General features: G+C 43.1%; 1 protein-coding gene across 12 annotated transcripts in view; it reads right to left on the bottom strand.

Moving 5' to 3' along the window:
* FHOD3 (formin homology 2 domain containing 3) overlaps nucleotides 1–19,617 on the bottom strand; it is a 450,025-nt gene that overhangs the window by 365,867 nt on the left and 64,541 nt on the right. For all 12 annotated transcript variants that reach the window (XM_055127826.1, XM_055127828.1, XM_055127830.1 and 9 more), the window contains exon 3: nucleotides 5,858–5,922. In XM_055127826.1, the coding sequence (XP_054983801.1) occupies nucleotides 5,858–5,922 (65 nt within the window). The remainder of the gene's footprint in view (nucleotides 1–5,857; nucleotides 5,923–19,617) is intronic.

Raw genomic sequence — 19,617 nt, 5'->3', positions numbered from 1 at the left:
TACCTCCTGGCTTTGCACTCAGGAATTACTCCTGGCAGTGCTCAAGGGACCATATGAAATGCTGGGAACTGAACCCGGGTCAGCCATGTGCAAGGCAAATGTCCTACCCGCTGTGCTATTGCTCCAGCCCCCTCCAGGAGTAAGCTCTGAGTACCTCCAGGCATGTCCCCCCAAAATAAGAAGGGGATAATATGGGAAGGTATTGGAAAAATGGTGGAGGTTGTGTTGTTGATTTATTTTATGCAGGAAACCCTGTCATTGTCAAGATTGTATATCATCATGCCTAAAATAAAATTTTAAAATAAAATGAAGCCAGTAGATTTCTTGGGGATTCTATTTGTTTTCTGAAAGGCAAGTAGTAGGTAAGTTTGGGAACCTCTGGTCTGGAAGATCTTAAAGAAATGATCTCCTGAGTGTCAGTCTCTCACTCTATTGAAGTTTCTGCTGCTGGAAATGAACTATCTGACTTTACCTACAAACAAAGCAGCTTTCTTGCCCTCAAATTTATCTCTAGCGCCACTGCCTTCAGAGGGAAATTTAGCCATCTTGCCCCTTCTACCTAGCCCTTACCCATCATGGCCAACCTCATCCTCTGATTGGTTTTGGAACTATGCCAGGTTGTCCTCACAACAAGCATAAATGACACTTTAGACATTTCTGCCAATTTTTCATCCTTTTGTTTAACTCAATGCTGGGACATCTGAACGTGTCAGCCTTATGAATCCCAGAGAATCAATTGGCAGGATTTATTTTCCTAATGGGAAGCAACAGGAAGATAGGATCTGCTTTAGAAAATGGACGACAGGGCTTTGAAGCCAAACAAAATGCCTCCAAAAGTCAGGCTGCAAAGAACATACGGATATTCACTTCAGGATTCTACTAACTTCAAATCTCATTTGTTTTCAATTCTCTCTTTCACTCCTGACCCCACAATTCTTCCACTCCTATTCTCTTCAGGACGAGATTTAGTCATGAGAACCAGTTGGCCCTTGGAACATTTTTCTGCTGTCTGGAAATAGGATCACTTGCAGGGATCCAAAGCGTATTTGCTCTTGCTGACCTCATAAATGCAGATTTCCCATGCCTATCACAGATAATTTTTTTAAAAACTTCCATTCCCCTTCATGCTGTCATTTGTGCTTTACTGTGCTGTTTGTTGTTTGTGTTTGTGTGGGGTCACACACACTTACCTGTGATGTTTCTATAGTGCAGTGCTTGACAGGGGTCATACACTTCTATGTGTGGTGTTTGGACACATGTTCCCAGGGATACACACACATGCTCACAGAGCACCATACCCCAGGCTACTGTGCTCATACATTTTCAGTCATATTGATTATTAGGGGGACATATCTTAGCTGTGGAGCCAGAACACACCTGGCTATGGCATGCCAAAGATCACACTCTCTGCTGTGCTCCAGGGAAGGAGAGCCACGAGGACTGTGCTCAGTATGTGAACAACAACGAGGACCAAACTTGTGGCTGCCCATTGGCAAGGCAGGTGCTTTACCCAGTGAGCCATTCCCAGCACCCCATTGTTTTGTTCTTCTTGATATATTTAGAAAGTATGTTGAGCTTAAAGCTTAAAGCTCAACATGACCTTTACTGGGAAGGCCCTCCTGAGCATCCCTTAGAAGCCCCCCACTTCAAAATTAGAGGGCTGGGGAGATCGTCAGGGGTTACAGCACTTATGTGTCATGGTGTTGACTTCACTTCCATCCCCAGCACTGCATATGGTCCCCCAAACACAGCCAGGAGTAATCCCTGAGCAATACTGGGTGTGTCCCCAAAACTAAAAAAAAAAGCAATAGAAATTACAGTGGCGGGCATGGAAGCCCCAAACTGTAGGCCTTCCTGCACCTAATTCTCATTCCAATCCCCTGCCACATACATCCAGCCTGCGGGGCTGTCAGAAAACCCTGCCCTGGCTGCTAGCTATGTCATCAAAGCAGCGTCCTCAGAGCCATCATTTTTCATGAGGTTTGCTCACTTGCCAATCATGAGGGCTCTTGTCACAACAGGTACAGAGTTCCAAAGTTAACACTGGAGAATTCCAAAGGCATGTCACTTTCAATATATCAATGTTCAGTCCTGATTGCTAAACATTCCTATATTTCATAGAAGCAGAAACAAAGGGAAGGGAGTACAGGGTAAAAGAAACATTCTTTTTAAAAAAAAATTTAAGATATTGTTATTTACAAAGTTGTTCATATAGAGTTGTTTCAGGCGAAAATATGGAATGCATCTCAAATTTTCATGTCATCCTTGTGCAGTGCAGGGGCCATGCAAAGGAAACATTCTTTTGGAAAAATGTACTTGATAGCATTTGAAGCCCATGAGACAAAGCCTGATCCTATATTCTTCCAACTCAGTTATGCTAGGAAGGCAGCCTTTGGGGAGCCACGTATGGCCCAGGCCTGAGACAATATCCATTGTCCAGCTCCTCTAATAAAAGGGGAAAGAAATCCTGAATATAAACAAGAATACAAACAATTAATGTGGAAAAAGGAGGTCCCTTGGGTCATGTTTTACTCTGTCATTTCAACTGCAAATTGTTCCAGGTTTGGTTTATTTCATCCCAAAGAAATTTCATCTAACATTGCTATTTGGAAATAGAAAATATATGACATTATGGAGGATGATACTTCATAAATATAATATATACATTCCATTCTCTCTATATAACTAAAGGAAAATGCTTAGTGCTATTTATAAAAATATTATTCCATATCTTGCCAATAAGTGGAAAGAGGATTTTTTTTAATACAAAGGGAAAACTTTGTCTTCTTAGCTGCTGATTTTAACATATATAGTGAACCACCTTCATTTAGATTATTATGAACAGAGGTAACTCATGTTCAAAACTTATTAGAGGTCTGTGGGAATGGCAAAAAGGGGCGGGGCATGTATTTTATATGCAAGAACCCTCGGCTCAATCCCTGGCACATAGTCTGCTGAAAATACTGGTGGTGGTCCCTAAGCACCACCAGGTATAGGCACTAAAAAAACAAACAAACAAAAAACCACTACTTTAGCTTGCCATTGTGGTGTTCAACCATAATGGTTTCTTTATGATGAATTACAGCAAGTCGCCTGGATTATGACACATTAGAAGACAAGTTTTCACATCCTGTTTTATACCACAACCTTTCTCTGACCAAGGGTCTACTGCCTGGAATTGTGTGCAAATGTTCTTTTAAGATCCACTCCACCAATGTAGTCAATGATCTCCAATATTTATTTCTCTGAAGTCAAGTGGATACTCAATGTACTTGCAAAAGACTAAAATCTTCCTAGATATTTTTGTACAATATGCCCAACCTTTAATAATTGTCACAACCACTTGTGTTGACAGAAATTCGTTTGTGGTCACTAATTTAAGCCTTTTCCAAAATCTTTAAGGAGTTTTTAAAGCAGTGAGTTTTATTTTCTCATCAAATTGGGTTAGAAAACACTCATATGTCATTTCATGATTGAATTCTAATAACCAGTGCCAGAGGCATTAGGAGGTCAGAAACATCCTATCAGCACCCAGGTGACAGCAGAGGACACATTTCCAGGACAGCAGGGACTGGACTGGCAGCTGGAGGTTGGCATGCCATGGGGAAAAGGATAAACTGGTTAGAAAACCCCCACCTCTGAAATTTTTTAGTGCATTCTGCAAAAAGAGTATGCTTTCTTAAATGGATTTTTAAGGCAAATGTCCTCATTAAGATTTTGATCCAGCTCATTTAGTGTAAATCTGCTTTGCATTGCCTTCCTTATCCTCAGGAAATATTTGTGCTTATGTTTAAAATAGCTACTGGTTATCAGCTTTATTACAACTAAGGCTTAACTTCACACACATCTCACACATTATTTGCCTAGATTTGTCCTAGATTCAGGATGTAAGTGGGTGGGGAGGTTAAGTCATAAGTCACTGGCTTTTTCTCCAGGTAGACAGGATCTATATATCTGAAAAAGCTGAGAAAGTGTAAAAGAGGAAAAAAGAGCACCTGATTAAAGATAATCAACTGCCTGTGGGCACTCAGTGCCACAGACCAACAAAAAAAGGACCAACAAAAAGCGGCTGAACACCCTGCTGGTCTTGGTCAGTTCCCAACAGATTCCAACCCTCCTGACCCCATTCTCCTGCTCCTGAGGTTTGGATCTGTTACTTGCTGGCCACAGAGCCACAGCTGCCACTCGGACACGTGCAGCTACACCACACTAAACACCAGATGAAGTGAAATTACAGATCCCCCTCCATACACAACCACTCCTCGCCCACTCCCTGGCTCTCAACAGAAAAAAGGGGGAACATTGGGGGTGGGAAATGTGCACTGGTGAAGCGTTGGATATTGGAACATTGTATGACTGAAGTCCAATCATGAAGAACTTTGTAATTGTGTCTCATGTGATTTGATTTTAAAAAATTTTTTTAATTAAAATTAAAAAGGGGGGGAGAAATAGGAGAATACAGGAAAGATTCCTTCCACTCCAGTGAGAAATAGCATGCTCCAGGTGAAGGCTGGGCCTAAACAAGATGATTTCAGTCTCATTAACCAGAGGCCTGGCTCAGAAGAGTATAGCCCACAAAGGCAAAGTTATTCTTTTTTTTTTATAATTTATTTATTTTTAATTAGAGAATCACCGTGAGGGTACAGTTACAGATTTATACACTTTTGTGCTTATACTTCCCTCATACAAAGTTCGAGAACCCATCCCTTCACCAGTGCCCATTCTCCACCACCCATAAACCCAGCGTCCCTCCCACCCTCCCCAATCCCATCTCCCCCCCACCCCACCCTGCCACTGTGGCAGGGCATTCCCTTCTGTTCTCTCTCTCTAATTAGCTCTTGTGGTTTGCAATAAAGGTGTTGAGTGGCCGCTGTGCTCAGTCTCTAGCCCTCATTCAGCCCGCAACTCCCTTCCCCCACATGGCCTTCAACTACAATGTAGTTGGTGATCGCTTCTCTGAGTTGCCCTTTCCCCGGAACGTGAGGCCAGCCGCGAAGCCATGGGGTCAACCTCCTGGTACTTATTTCTACAGTTCTTGGGTATTAGTCTCCCACTCTGATATTCTATATACAATAGATGAGTGCAGTCTTTCTATGTCTGTCTCTCTCTTTCTGACTCATTTCACTCAGCATGAAACTTTTCAAGGGCAAAGTTATTCTAAGACCAACCTTAGTTCCACTGTACATAAGATAAATTTTAGCTTCTTTTTATGACATTACATACTTGCGTCTATTTGGCCCAGTACCAGGGGAAAGTTGCCACAGCTCTAAGAAGTCTTTGTATATTATCTAGTTCGCGTACATAATTGTTTTCAGTGCCGTTCAACACATGAGACCAGAAGGGAAACCAGTGGGACGAAGCAGCACACAGCTGCAGGGGTGACCACAGTCAGCACAATCCCTGGGTGGCCAGAGACAAGTCATTCTGCTCCATAAAACACGCACTCTGCACCATGAATCCACAGGAGCGCTGGCCCAGCTGAGCCTGGTTCTCTCCGTCATGCATCTGACCCCACCCTGCCTCAGATCTCACTTTCCCACAGGAGCTTCACAGAGCCACCACAGGGCACATGTCCACCTTAGTGGGTTGGGAGGGTCACCCAACACAGCCCCAGCAAGAATCTCCTCTTCCACACTCTGCCTCACCTCCTTTCAGCTCCACTCCACCCAACCAGAAGTCAGCATGAAAGAGAACAGCAAAACTCTGCCCAGAAATCACTAGAAAGGAGCAGGACAAGATGGTGGCTGACCCAAGTGGACAGCAGAACAATGAGCACTTTGACTCCCATAAGCGACATATGTCACCTGCTCCATCACTGAGACCAAAGGTCAACCTCCCCTCCGTGGCAGGCACTCACCAATGCAGGCGTGGACCCTCACAGAGAGCTGCGTCCTCAAGATGATGCTGTGCTTCTTGCCCCGCCTAATGGAGATGAGATAGAACAAACATGGACATTAAAGAAGCCACAGGCACCCACATGCCATCCGCCCCCTTGAGATTCTGACACAGGTCCCCGACAGAGCCTGCAGAGAAGCCAGGACCCAGCCTGAAAGTATGACGTCCCAGGGCTTTACAGGAAATTCAGAAGTCATAAAGTTTGACTCTACTGCATCAGTACATGCATATTATTGCCAAACCTGGCCAGCTCACTCCATCTACAGAGTTTGCACATAATCATGCTTGACCATGTTGGGAAACGTTTTAAATCTATGAGCAAGAAGTGAAATCCCTGGAATGTACTAACACAAATCTGTTTGACCATTCCCATTGCTATTTTTACTCTGTGTGTGTTTGTGTGTGTGTAATAGGCACAGAGTAAGGTAGCCAGAAAGAGCTGCTTTGCTGAATATCATTTTAAGACTATATGGCTTTGGGGCTGGAGCAGTAGAACAACAGGTAAGGCGGTTGCCTTGCATGCTAACGACCTAGATTTGATCCCCGGCACTCCATATGGTCTCCCAAATTCTTCCAAAAGGGATCCCTGAGCACAGAGCCAGGAGTAAACCCTGAGCACTGTGAGGTGTATCCCCCTCCCCAATATGTGTGCACAGAAAAAAAGACTTTTTCTTTATAGGAGTTGGAATTGAGGTTTTTATAGGCTGATCCTCATCAAGAAGGCAACCTGCCTCCCCTCTGACCTTTCCTCACTTCATTTCTTAGGAAGAGGAGAATGGCCTTTTCTCCAGTTCTCCTCCTGCTCAGGCTCATCCCATTTACACAGAGAACTAAAGCAATGGTTGTTGGCAGATGATGAACAGGACAGAACATGTGCACTACCAGGCTCTCAAGGGCTCACAAAGCCTCAAAGGCTCTTGAAGACTTTGAGGTTTGGAGAAAAGGAGAGGCTGGTAGACAAATGGAGGCATCCAACCAGCAAGACAGCAGGCCACCTGCTCTTTCACGGGCTGAGCTCTCTCCAGCGCCACTGGCGGCCACACCCACTTCTCCCCATCAGCTTCTCCCTGAAATCCCTCTGCCAACGGTTTTTTTTTGCCTCTACCTTTGTGGTTGTAGAGGGGAAGAGGACCACACCTTTCATCAGTGCACATGGCTAACATCATGATTATAAATCCAATGCACTGGGGCTGGAGCAATAGCACAGCGGGTAGGGCGTTTGCCTTGCACGCGGCCAACCCGGGTTCGAATCCCAGCATCCCATATGGTCCCCTGAGCACCGCCAGGGGTAATTCCTGAGTGCAGAGCCAGGAGCAACCCCTGTGCATCGCCGGGTATGACCCAAAAAGCAAAATAAATAAATAAATAAATAAATCCAATGCACTATGTCCTATCATTACAGCAATTGTATTTTTTTTTACTTTTGAGACAAAATGGTCTTTCGATGTGCAAACAATTTTCCTTTACAGAAGAAGGAAAATTGGAGAAGAAAGGAAAATTGATTTCAGAGTCCCACAGAAGCATATGGCAATTTCTACACTGGTGCTAACTGTAGAGAAAGAATCTACATTCTTCTACTCTTTTCACTCTGTGCAGGGCACCAGTCTCAAACTTTCAATAAATGTCTCTCCTCTCTCTCTCTCTTCTTCTTCTTCCTCCTCTATCTCTCTTTCCCTCCCTCTCCTTCCCTCCCTCCCTTCATCCATCCCCCCTCCCCACACTAGGAATAACACTTCAACTACCTGCATTAAACTATTGGCTGGCCTTCTGTGAGCATTACCAGGTGTTCTGGGTGCAGACAACACCATCTGTCTGGAGCTTGAGCTGGAAGCAGGAGTTGTGAGCCCCTGCTAGTGGCCAGAATGTAACCATGAGAAAAAGCAAAGTGGAAATCTTTAAATCTAGAAAGTTTCTCCTAACTTGCATTATGATTAGATATGAGTTGATAATAAGTATCAAATGAAAAGTAAAGCTCATGCTTTGGATATACAGAGAGGGAAAGCATGGGAAAATACTTCAAAATATCTCAAATTCTGGCAAAGTTCAAAAGGGCCCTCCGGGAGCCCTTACTGTCATCTAACAACTGCAAAGTTGTGTTTGAGAAAATGCTTGTATTTTCTTCTGTCCTGCAGTGAGTGTGCAGTGGGACAGGGTGGCGAGCACAACTGGGATGCCAAGTACCTGCAGGAAATCCGGGACATCTTCTGGGGGAAGCCAGAGCAGCCCCTCTTTTGAAGGGGCTGATGTCTTTTCTATGCTTGAACATGGAGAAACAAGGCAAACCAACTGAGCACATAAAACAGAATACGAGAAATAAGACAGAGGTCCTTTCTTTCAGAACTCACTGTTTATAATTCTTCCACTTTACTGTTCTACCTTCTCTTTCTTTGCCTTTAATAAAATCTTACATTGGAAATCTCCTTGAAGGATTGGGAGTTAGGGGCTATGACCTGACAGAAGATGAGACCTCAGAACTCAGAAGGGGCCAACAAAAGTGGTGAACACAGCCAGATCCAAGATTGTTCTTCATCTTCCTATCCTTCTTTCCAAGATACCTCACATTCTCCATGTTTTATAGAGCTCTTTATTTTATACACATATTTTTTAAAAAATACCCCCACCACCCATGAGACTCCCTCCACTCTTGTTCCCACTCTGTAATCTCAAATCTGCTACCACTGTTCCACTGGTTTATTTTACTTTTATTTTGTCCATTTATTGACTTTGTTTCTTTCTATTGCACGAAGAGTTGAAATCATTCAATATTGGTCTTTATCCTTCTTACTTGTTTTGTTCTCTATAATCCTCTTAAGCTCCTTCCATTGCAAAAAGTAACAAATTTTTATCATTTTATATATGAATAGCATTCCACAGCACGCACACACACACACACACACACACACACACACACACACACACATATATATATATATATATATATATATATATATGCCACGTCATCTTTGTCCAATCATCTACTCATGGAATGTTCAGCAGACTCCCTAGTTATTGTAAATTCTGCTGTAACAAGCATAGTAGGCATGCCATTCTGAGTTTATGATTTTATATTCTTCCTATAACTACCCAGAATGGGCTTGCTCAATTACATGGTAGTTCTAGCTCTATTTTTAGATTTTTTTGAGGACACTCCGTATTCTTTTCCAAAATGGTTATACCAGTTTACATTCTCATCAGTAATGTGTAAGAATTCTACTCATTACAAAACCCTGCCAATATCTGCTGTTAACTAGTTTTTTTGATGTAGGCCATTCTCACATGTGTGAGATGATATCATTATGATTTTGATGGTGCATTTCCCTAAAGCTAAGTGATAAGCATTCCATGTGCCTGTTGACCATCTGTGTGTTCTTTCTGGAGAAAGGTCTACTCAGATCATCTGCCCATTTTTTAATTGGGTTTGTTGATCTTTTTGCTATTGAGTTCCAAGTGTATATAAAACAGATATGTATATAACTTAGCTATTAACTCATGGTAGGATTATGTATACAAATATCTTCTCCCATTCAGGATGTTTTATTTTCATTCTGTTGATATTTTGTTTCACTGTGAAAACACTTCTTAGTTTACTGCAGTCTCACATGTTTATTTTTAATTTCTTTGCCCTTTCTGTTTTGAGTATCCTTTGGGCTCTGACACTGATAGCACAGGACCTATCCTCTATATTTTCTTCTATTATTGTGTGCTTTTGGCCTTACTTTCAGGTCATTATCCAATTTGAATTATCTTAGTGTATGGAGTTAAATGAATGATTCATAAATAAATATATATTTTTCTCAAGTGCCCATGGAACATTCTCAATGGTTCATCATAGAGATACATAAGAAATCATGATAAATTTGTGATTATTTAAATCATCGAGAAGAAATGGTCAGGTTTTTAGAATCCTACCATCTTCCAAGACTGACCCAGAAAGGAATAGAAAATTTATATAATACAGTCACATAAGTACAGAAACCAAAACAGTAATCGGAAGTCTCCCTAACAGCAAAAACCCAACATCAAATAGTTTCACCAGTGAATTTTATGAAACAGCTAATACCTATCTGCTCAAACTCTTCCAAATAATCAGGGGATGTTTCCAAACACATTCCATGAAGCCAATATCACTAATTCCCAAACCAGAAATATTATATTCACACACTGATAAATATGATGAATACAGAAACAAAAATATTGCCAACTGAATCCAACCACACATCAAGAGAATTATTCATCTCTTCAAGACAGGACCAAGTGCCAGGAATGCAAGGATGGTTCAACAAACACAAATCAACTAAGTATAATACACCACATCAACAAAAAGACTTAAAATTTTATAACAATAGTTGCTGAAAGAGCATTTTAAAAATTCAATATCCATTTGTGCAATTTTAAGTTGAAGAAATTGGAAATAAGAGAAAATGCCTCAGCTTGCAAAACACAATATAATAAAAATCACAGCACTTTAATAGTGAAAGCTTTCCCATTAAAATCTGGAACTAGACAAGGATCTCCACACTCACCACTACTGTTTTTGGAAAAAGAGGCAAACCCTGTTGTTCTCAGGGATTACTCCTGTTTCTGTGCTCAGGGACCACTCCTCATGGGTTCAGTGGACCATATAGGATGCTGAGGATTGAGCCCAGATCGGGCACATGCAAAGCAAGCACTTTAACCCACTGTACTATTACACCAACCCCTCACCACTACTTTTCAACATTGTTTTAGAAGTTGTAACTGGAGAAAGTAGGTAAGAAAAATATTTCAAAGTTGTGTGGATGATGTGATAATAATTTTTTAAAAAGCAATAACCCAAAAATTAAACACACACACAATTACTTGAATTAATGAGTTCAGTAAAGTGTCAGAAAACAAAATCAGTATACATAAATCTGCTATGTTTCTATATTAACTGAGTTTAAAGAAACAGAAATGAATATAAGCATTTATAGTTGCATCAAAAAAGATTAAATGCCTTGGAGTGAACCAAATAAGCCAGATGGGAGACCTATGTATTATAAATTCTAAGACATTACCAAAAGAAATAGGATATACCAAGAAATGGAAAGACATTCCATGTTCGTGGATCAGTACAGCAAGCCCCTTACCTACTACTTCTCTGGCCCCACTGTGGTATGGCACATCTACTAAATGGAACACAACTCTTTTGAGATAAAATTGTGATCATTGAAACAAAAATGGATGAACTTGAGGTGATTGTGCTAAGTTGAAAGAAAGAAGTAAATGATAATTATAGGATGGTTTTACTCTATGTGGAAGAAGAATTACTAAACGAGCTATCAAGAAACAATAAAACTCCTATATTTGGTGAAAATTATAGTAGTTACTAGGAAAAACATAGAAAATTAATAAGGAGAGTCCTTTTGGTGGTGGAATGGCACTGGAACTTTGGAGGTAGAAGTGTAAACACATATGAAGGTGTGAACATAAGCGCCCATCAAAAACAGAAAGTGCAATTATCTAAGAAAATACTATCGAACCAAATAATGCAGTATGTGAAAATAGTACAATAGGCTCCAGTAAGGTTTATCCTAAGAATTCAACATTACAAGTAGTCCAATATTTTATTTATATATCAAACATCAATTATATATGACCCCCATCATGAAGTCCCCTTAAACTTAATAGTCTCCCTTTCTTTACCACTATATTTTCCATTTGGTTAATGTTGGCATATCTGAGAAAGATTCGATTTGGGGCAGGGGTCTCTCAAGCAGTGCTCCAGAGTTCCAGGGACACTCCCCAACACACACACACACACACACACACACACGTACACACGCATGCATGTACACGGCAGAGTCAATTTTCAGCCAATCACACAAGTTCAGCATAAGATGCTGCGTTCTCAGTTAACTGCAGGGTCCAGGATTCCTGCACCACACTCAGCAGTGCTCAGGTTCCATGTGGTGCCAAGAATTGAGCCTGGACAGCTCTGCTAACTGCTGTACTATCTCCCAGCCTGAGAAAGTTTAAGTTTTTTTTTTTAAGTATCTTTGTTCTATAGGGACCTTTCTTTGGTTGATTTTTTTAAAGTATTTATATACAATACAGCCCTCTCATTCCTCTTATTAATTAGGGGTATAATCATTATCTGTTTAAAAATAGTAATTGTATTCATACTTTATCAGAAAACTTTGCCTCTGTCTTTAGTTTATGGCTAAAACAGTCATAAAAAATTAAATAACCAGGACAGACTTTCCCCCGCCCCCTGGAATACCAGGTCCACTTGAGTTCAGAAAGTCATCATGAGTTTGTTAACCTTCATGGAATGCTTATCGTGTGCCAGATGAGGTTCTTTAGCACTTCACACAGATTTAGGCTTCACAACATTCCTCTGAGGTAGGCAACATTATTGCCATATTAAAATGAGGAAATTGAGGCCCAGAAGGATTAGGGAACACAGCTGGAGTCACAAAGTCAGAGAGTCCAGTCAGGCTGATCCCAAAGCCTTCGCCATCACCTCCCTCTCACCGCGTCTAGAATGTGGAGGGTGGGGGGTAGGGGGGATTTCATTCTCTCCTTCATTCCACATGTGTTCTCTGGAGCCAACTGTGTGCTTGGGACATGGACACTAAGTCTGTGCTGCTTCAACAACAGCAGAAACGCCTCCTGCCAGCCTGACCTACAGATTTTAGCCTCAAGACCACAATACCCATTTATGCCTGAATTTGCCATCTTCTGGCCCACTCTACAGATTTCAGTCCTGCCAGTTCCTGTGTTGCATGAGCCAATTAGTTGAAATAAGGATCTCCAGAGAGATAAAATAGATTGGACAGACGAGTCTGGCTCAAGGGAAGAGAGAATAGCAGAGAAAGCACATATTGGTTATGTTTCCCCTACAGCCAACTTCGGCAGCTGTTTCTTGGCGCTTGCACATTGTGAAGGTGAACTATGTGCGGGCCTGTCCCTGCAGAGACATGTGTGACGTTAATGGAGCTTCCCTCCCCAGTGCTGGCATGCCGCATCCATTGCAGAGCCCCTGCTCCAAGTTTGTCCTTTACTGCAACCGGGTGAGAGGAGAATGCATGGAATACTAGAATCCAGTGACCCCGAAGGCAAAGGCAGTTTTTTCTTAGACCTGAAGCTCCCCAGGGAGACTCAGATTCCATTCCTATCAGCACAGCCACTGCCAGGGAAATGTCACCACCTTGGAGACCAGCCAGAACCCATCTTCTGCCCCCTCCCATGCCGCCGCTGCCCAGGTAACCAGAGGACTATCTAAAACAGATGTGCAGTTCCAGGAGACTCCAGGCCAGGCTCACAGGCCAGGGACACACTGATCCTGCCATTGGAGGACTCTGCAAAGCTGCAGGTTCTCCAAATGTAGGAGTTTGCCCCTGGTCTTGGGACAGCCTTTGGTCCACATCTGGTTGACCCAAGAGTTCACATAAAGAAGCCCATGTGCCCATTTTTAACCCTCTATCTCAAGAGAATCATATCTTTATAAGAATCACAAAGATGTATTTTCTGAGATGATGATAATAACAAGGGTTTCCAAGATTTTCACTGAGTGGTGCAGAATCAGAGACCTTTTTTTTTGGCAACCAACAACAAAAGCAATGCCCCCAGATATCTCACCAGTCATTTTAGAACTCAACTATGGCTTCTGCAGAGAGTAAAAAGCTGATGTCAGACATGCAGGAGAGCAGAGACTAGGGACCCCATCAGCAGCTGGCCTAAGGAGCAGCTCTCTTTTAGTAAGTTTCTGGAGCTCTATGACCCAACAGAGCTCTGCCTGAGGGGAAAAGAGATGAGGGAAGATTTGAACCCATCATCCGCTAGTAAAAGGATATGGCGAAGCTGAACATACTCAGGAGCTCAAAATTCAAGACAGGCAGCTGCACTACATTCAACCGGACAAGCAGTCTAGACAGAAGAGTGAAAAGTAGGTTCTGAAAGCAGGTGGACACATTACTTAGCCTTAGGTTCTCTGTACAAAGAGGATAACAGGGGGGTTTTCATGTCATATCAAGGATACCACTGCCTAACTCAAGGTCATAAACTTACTCCTATTTTCTTCTAAGAGTATCTGGTTCCCCTCACCCATCAGACTTCTTTCTCCTAATGGGAAAGATGACTTAGCTTAACTCACCTGAAATTCCTAGCAGCTCTGCAATCCTGTAGCCTCCCAGAAGACCCACCTTCTCTCCTCAGTCTAGCTCCATCTGACTCCACCCCGGTAGCTTCCTGTCTCCTCTCTCCCAAGGAACTAAATCCCTCCTGACCTTGCATTGGTCCTCTCTCAGTGAGGTGTCTCTGTGGCATGGTGGACTGCACTTTTCTGTGAAATGTTCTCTCCTTCCTGAGACAAGACAATAATACTTTCTCCCCAATACCCCTGTTCCCTTTTTGTCTTATATACAGAACCAATTTTCCTTGAGGGGATAGTGTACCATTGAAAACTAAATTCTTGGTGGAGGGGGAAGGACTAGAGAGGAGTCATAAACTGAGCACATACTTTGCATGCAGGAGGCCCAGAGGCCCAGATTTGGTCTTCAGTACTGTATCCCCCATCCCCAAGCATCACCAGGAGCAAACCCCAAGCACAGAGCCAGGAGTAGACCCCACACACTGCTAGGTGTGGTACAAAAAATTTAATTAAAAACATAAATAAAATTTTTCAGTCTCCTTTGCCACCAAGGGTGGGAACTGCCAGTGGAATTTCTAGAAAGTCTCTTTATTATTTTATTGTTAGTTTTTTTTCATCGAAATTCTGTGGTTTACAATGCTTTTGATGCTAAATGATGATTTCTCGTGCACATAATTCTAACAGCACACCAGTGTGGACCTCCCTCTCCCAAGGAAAGAAAGGCTTTTTCAAAGAGGCAAAACCAGAAGCCAGGCATGTAGCTCAGAGGTAGAGCACTTGCTTTGCATGTATGAGGCCCTGGGTTCAATCCCAGTACCACTAAGTAAATATGTAAAAGAACAGAGCCTGCAGACACCAAAATTTTCTCTCCCTCTTCTCATCCAATCTATCCATAGTAATAGAGGCCGAGGGTCAGCCAAACACAATTTGTTCACAAGCTCAGATAACTGGTGTGTGCATGCACCCAAGTTCTGGCTAGTGGCATTTGAACTGACAAGGAATAGCCATGCAGTACCTCTGACACTTCCTTCCTCTGGCAGCCAGAATGCCAATGAGATTGTAACAATTTAGGAATGGTCACCTTCCCAGAATCCCTTGGGAGACTTTAAAAGAACCCATTTCTTAGGTTCAACCCCAAGTCCTGACTTCTCTGGTCTGGGGCTGGGTGGGACAGGGAGTCGTTAAGCTCTCCAGGTTGCTATAATAGTCTACAGATCCTGCACTGAGGTTCCTCACCAAGATCCAACCACCTGGGGAAATTCCCATAGTCCCCTCCAACCTCCTCATGCAGGCACCTACAATCCACCACTCTCAAAAGCTTTCTCCTGATCTGGCCATGGCTGGTATAAGAGGAAGGGTGATATTATGGACTATGTCCACACAACTCACCCCAACATGACAAACTTTTTATTCACTTTGGTTTAGGGGGGCAATGCTCTGGGGTCCACATGGCACCTGGCTTTCCCACATGCAAAGCTATACTCCAGCCCTTTGAACCCAACTCGACAGAACTTTTCTTGCTGGCTTGGCCACGGCTGTTGGTGCTCAAAAGCATTCCTGGTAGTACTCAGGGGTCCCCATGGTACCACATGCAAAGCCTACCCTCCAGTCCTTTCAGTCATCTCCTCAGCTCTGCAGGGTCCCTTTTGTTGGGAATAACCAGTTTCTCCTACACTTTCACCAGCGGCAGAGCTTGGCGGTCTATGCACTGAGCCTCACACCAATCAAGACCGAAGGCCCTTAAAAACCTTCCCTGGGGCTGGAGTGATAGCACAGCAGGTAGGGCGTTTGCCTTGCATATGGCCAAGCCGGGTTCGAATCCCAGCATCCCATATGGTCCCCTGAGCACCGCTAGGAATAATTCCTAAGTACAGAGCCAGGAGTAACCCCTGTGCATTTCCGGGTGTGACCCAAAAAGCAAAAAAAAAAGAAGAAAAACCCTTCCCTGCCCCAAACCCCAACCCCCAAAGCAGAACTGAAATAGGTTCGGGATGGAAACATCCAAAATATGGTGGTAGGAAGGTGTAATGGTGGTGGGATTGGTGTTCAAATATTAAATGTAATCAAATATTGTGAACTACTTTATAAAAATAAAATTAAATTAAAATTTTTTTTAAAATAGCCTTCCCTGGTTTACCAGAAGAACCCAAACAACTCTGAAGATGATCACTGAAGAAGAGATGACTGGTCAATTCTTTGCTTCCTCACAGCCACACCCTAAACAAAATCTCCCTTTCAACATGAAGTGTTTTGTGTGTTGTTTGGTTTTTCAGGTATTGCACGTCTTCAGGTTTAAAGTGACAGTACAGTGGATAGGGTGCTTTCCCAGGCTTGAGCCCCAGCATCCCATATGGTCCCCTGAGCATCACCAGGTATCACACTCCCCCAAAAGTGGGGGGCATGTTATCTAATTATCTCAACATCAGGACATAGGAAAATCAGACTTAGACTGATTTTTTTTAGTCTAAAAAATTTGGGGGGCATAGAAGACATAGTACAGAAGGTAAGGCAATTGCCTGGCAAACTACCAGCCTGAGTTAAATCCCCCACACCCTAAATAGTTCCCCACACCCCACCAGAGTGATTCCTGAGCTCAGAACCATGAATAACTCCTAAGCCTCACGAGGTAAAACAAAAATAAAATGTGACTTAGGGGGGTTCCCACCCTCCCAAGCCTAGACACTAAGGAAGGGACAGCTGTGTCATTGGATGAGGCTGACTTATGTAATTCAACAACAAGCTGGGGGAAATGTTCAGTGTCTTTCAAGGACATTTGGAGATGTGAGAATTCTGTGAACCTGACAAAACCCAATGTACTTGTTGGATCCATCCAGACAGAGGTGTGGGGGCATACCCATGGTCAACCCAAGGCAGGGTCTGAGCTAGTAATTCAGAGGCTTCCAAGCTGGGTTCTGTGCACCCCGCGATTTGCTAACTTCCTTGGCCTGGAAAGCAAGGAGCAGGCCTGGCTCCATTGTGCTTGCATCATTTCTGCTTTATTGCCTTATCTTCCCCTTCTAAAGGCCTTTCTTCTCTGTGATCAACTATAGCTTAAGTAATCATTTTAAACAAGAAGCAGGCTCATTTTCAGTCTGGGCATAAATGAAGAGGCATTTAAGAAGAACAAAGAAACTCCTCTAGCAAAAGAGGGAAAGAAAAACTAACCTGGCTGAGAATATATTGTTAAAAAAAAAAAAAACACCACTTTCCACCCAGCCTGCCACACAGCTTCACTGAATGGTCACAGTATCAGCAGATATTTTGCTCTCATTTGCACAAAGAAATTAAGGGAAAACATGGTATTTCACTTGCCCTTTTAATGCTCAAAAGGGCAATTCTTAACTAGGACAAAAATTCTATATTTTAAGTTCCATTTGTGGGAGACATGAGTTCTTCGGCCCATGGGTTTGCTAAATGCCACTCCACGAGGAGAGGGTCTGGAGGAGAGCTCAGCCTGAGCACAGGGGCAGATGCACCCCCACCTGTGTGGGAAGCCTGCAGGCTGCTTCTAAGTCAGTTCCCAGCGCTTAGCTATTGCTTCCATGGCTCCATGGCGGCAAGAGACTCCAGGAGGCTGAACACCATTCCAACCTGTCAGCTGTCACCTCAGCCAGGGACAAGAAGGCATCTTCACAAGAGTTCAGGAAAGAGATTCTCATACTCTTCTGTTCAAAGAGGACTGTCCTAAGGGGCTGGAGCAATAGCACAATGGGTAGGAAGTTTTCCTTGCACGCAGCCGACCTGAATTCAATTCCCAGAATCCCGTATGATCCCCCGAGCACCATCAGGAGTAATTCCTGAGTGCAGAGCCAGGAGTAACCCCTGTACATCACCAGGTATGACCCAAAAAGCAAAAAAAAAAAAAAAAAATCAAAGAGGATTGTCCTGACAACACCACCACCAAGACTAATGCCAGGACATAAATCCCACTCAGGATGGGAACACACCAGCCAAGAGTGCAGTGATCCACCCTCACTTTGGGCCACTTTCTTGTCTGCAGGGAAGGTAAGTCCCACCTTTTCTTCTTGGCAGAATCTTCCTCAAGATCCTGTGTTGGAATGTGGCTGCGGCTCCCACCACAGATGCACACCTGGCCAGGTGACAATTCAGAGAACAAAGTGAAGAGCTCCATAAGCTGCTCTGATGAGGATGGGAACAGCAGTGTGTGAACACCCAACGTATGTGGATGCAGGCGTTACCAGTACAAGCTGTGAGGTCAGTTGTGGCGACAACTGTAAGCACCCGGCTTGGCTGTTGGATGCTTGTCCCAACGTAATCAGTGTTTTTAGCCTGGGCCTGATAATGTCCTTGCATGAACCAACCTTCTGTCACCAAGGAGCACGTGCAAATCCTGAGTAGAAGTTGAAAGGTCTTTGCCCAGAAGTTAAGTTCCTGGGACTGGGAGGAGGACAGAATGGAGAATGGGTCATACTTGTGTTCAAATCCAGCTACTCCATCTACTGGCTTTGTTACCAGGGCTACGAAATTTGACTCCTGGCTTACCCTTGTATCTCATCAAAATCAGAGCCAAAGAAGATAATGAATAATTAATAAGGTGCCCAGGATAATGCTCCTTATTTCCTTCCCCACTCTCAACCCGTGACACTATTATCTGATACATTCAGACATTTTTTGTTCTTCTAAGCTGCCAAGTCATTCAAATTCTGGTAAAAAAAAATAATAATCAATAGGACTCAGTCTTCAAGTCTAACACCATTTTTTTTTGCTTTTTTGGTCACACACAGCGATGCTCAGGGGCTACTCCTGGCTTTGCACTCAGGAATTACTCCTGGCAGTGCTTGGTGGACCATATGGGATGCCAGGGATCAAACCCAGGTCGGCCGTGTGCAAGGCAAACACCCTACCCGCTGTGCTATCTCTGCAGCCCCAAGTCTAACACCATTTTAAGCATAACTACACTTTTCAAGTGGATACATGCTGTGGTCTGTTTGACCAATGAATCATGAAATCATTCAGTAAGGTTCTCCCCAGTCTGAATTCACACAGGTTATACATATAAAATGGCATCACTCACATGTTGGGTAGACACCAAAGCAAGGAACATTTCCCTAAGCCAATCAACCTATAATATTAACTTTAAAATAATCACCAGTAGAATATGGTGTGATTATCCCACCCCCTTGTATGAATATAGCTTTCAGAGTCTCCCACACACTGTTGGTGTGGCTCTTGGAAGCCCCTCTTCCCCGAGTGACAAGAACAACATCCTCAGAAACCTTGCTAGCTTCTCCCAAGTTTCTCTGGTCTTCTCGGGGTTCACAGCCCTGACATTTTAGAGGCCATCCTAGGATCCTGGCATCCACACCAGGCACCAAAATTCATGAAGTGCCTATCATGTTGAGAAAATGCGACACGCTAGAAATTCAGACAGCCCCAGGTTTGACCCCAGAGGACTTTAGCCACAAAGACGGGGAATAATAAAGGAAATGAAAACCATAATGGTGACTGGAGTTAAACCGAAGGCAACCAAATCATTAATATACAGTGGCCTCAGATAGAAAACTAACATTAAGAAGGTCTCCATTTTTGTCCTACTTTTTTGGAACCATTCATGAAAAATAGGTATAGCCAGACAGCGTTCATCTAAT

This window comes from Sorex araneus, chromosome 2 (assembly GCF_027595985.1).
Source record: "Sorex araneus isolate mSorAra2 chromosome 2, mSorAra2.pri, whole genome shotgun sequence".
NCBI classification, from domain to species: domain Eukaryota; kingdom Metazoa; phylum Chordata; class Mammalia; order Eulipotyphla; family Soricidae; genus Sorex; species Sorex araneus.
The sequence above is the reverse complement of the archived record's forward strand: the minus strand, read 5'-3'. Positions and strand labels throughout refer to the sequence as shown.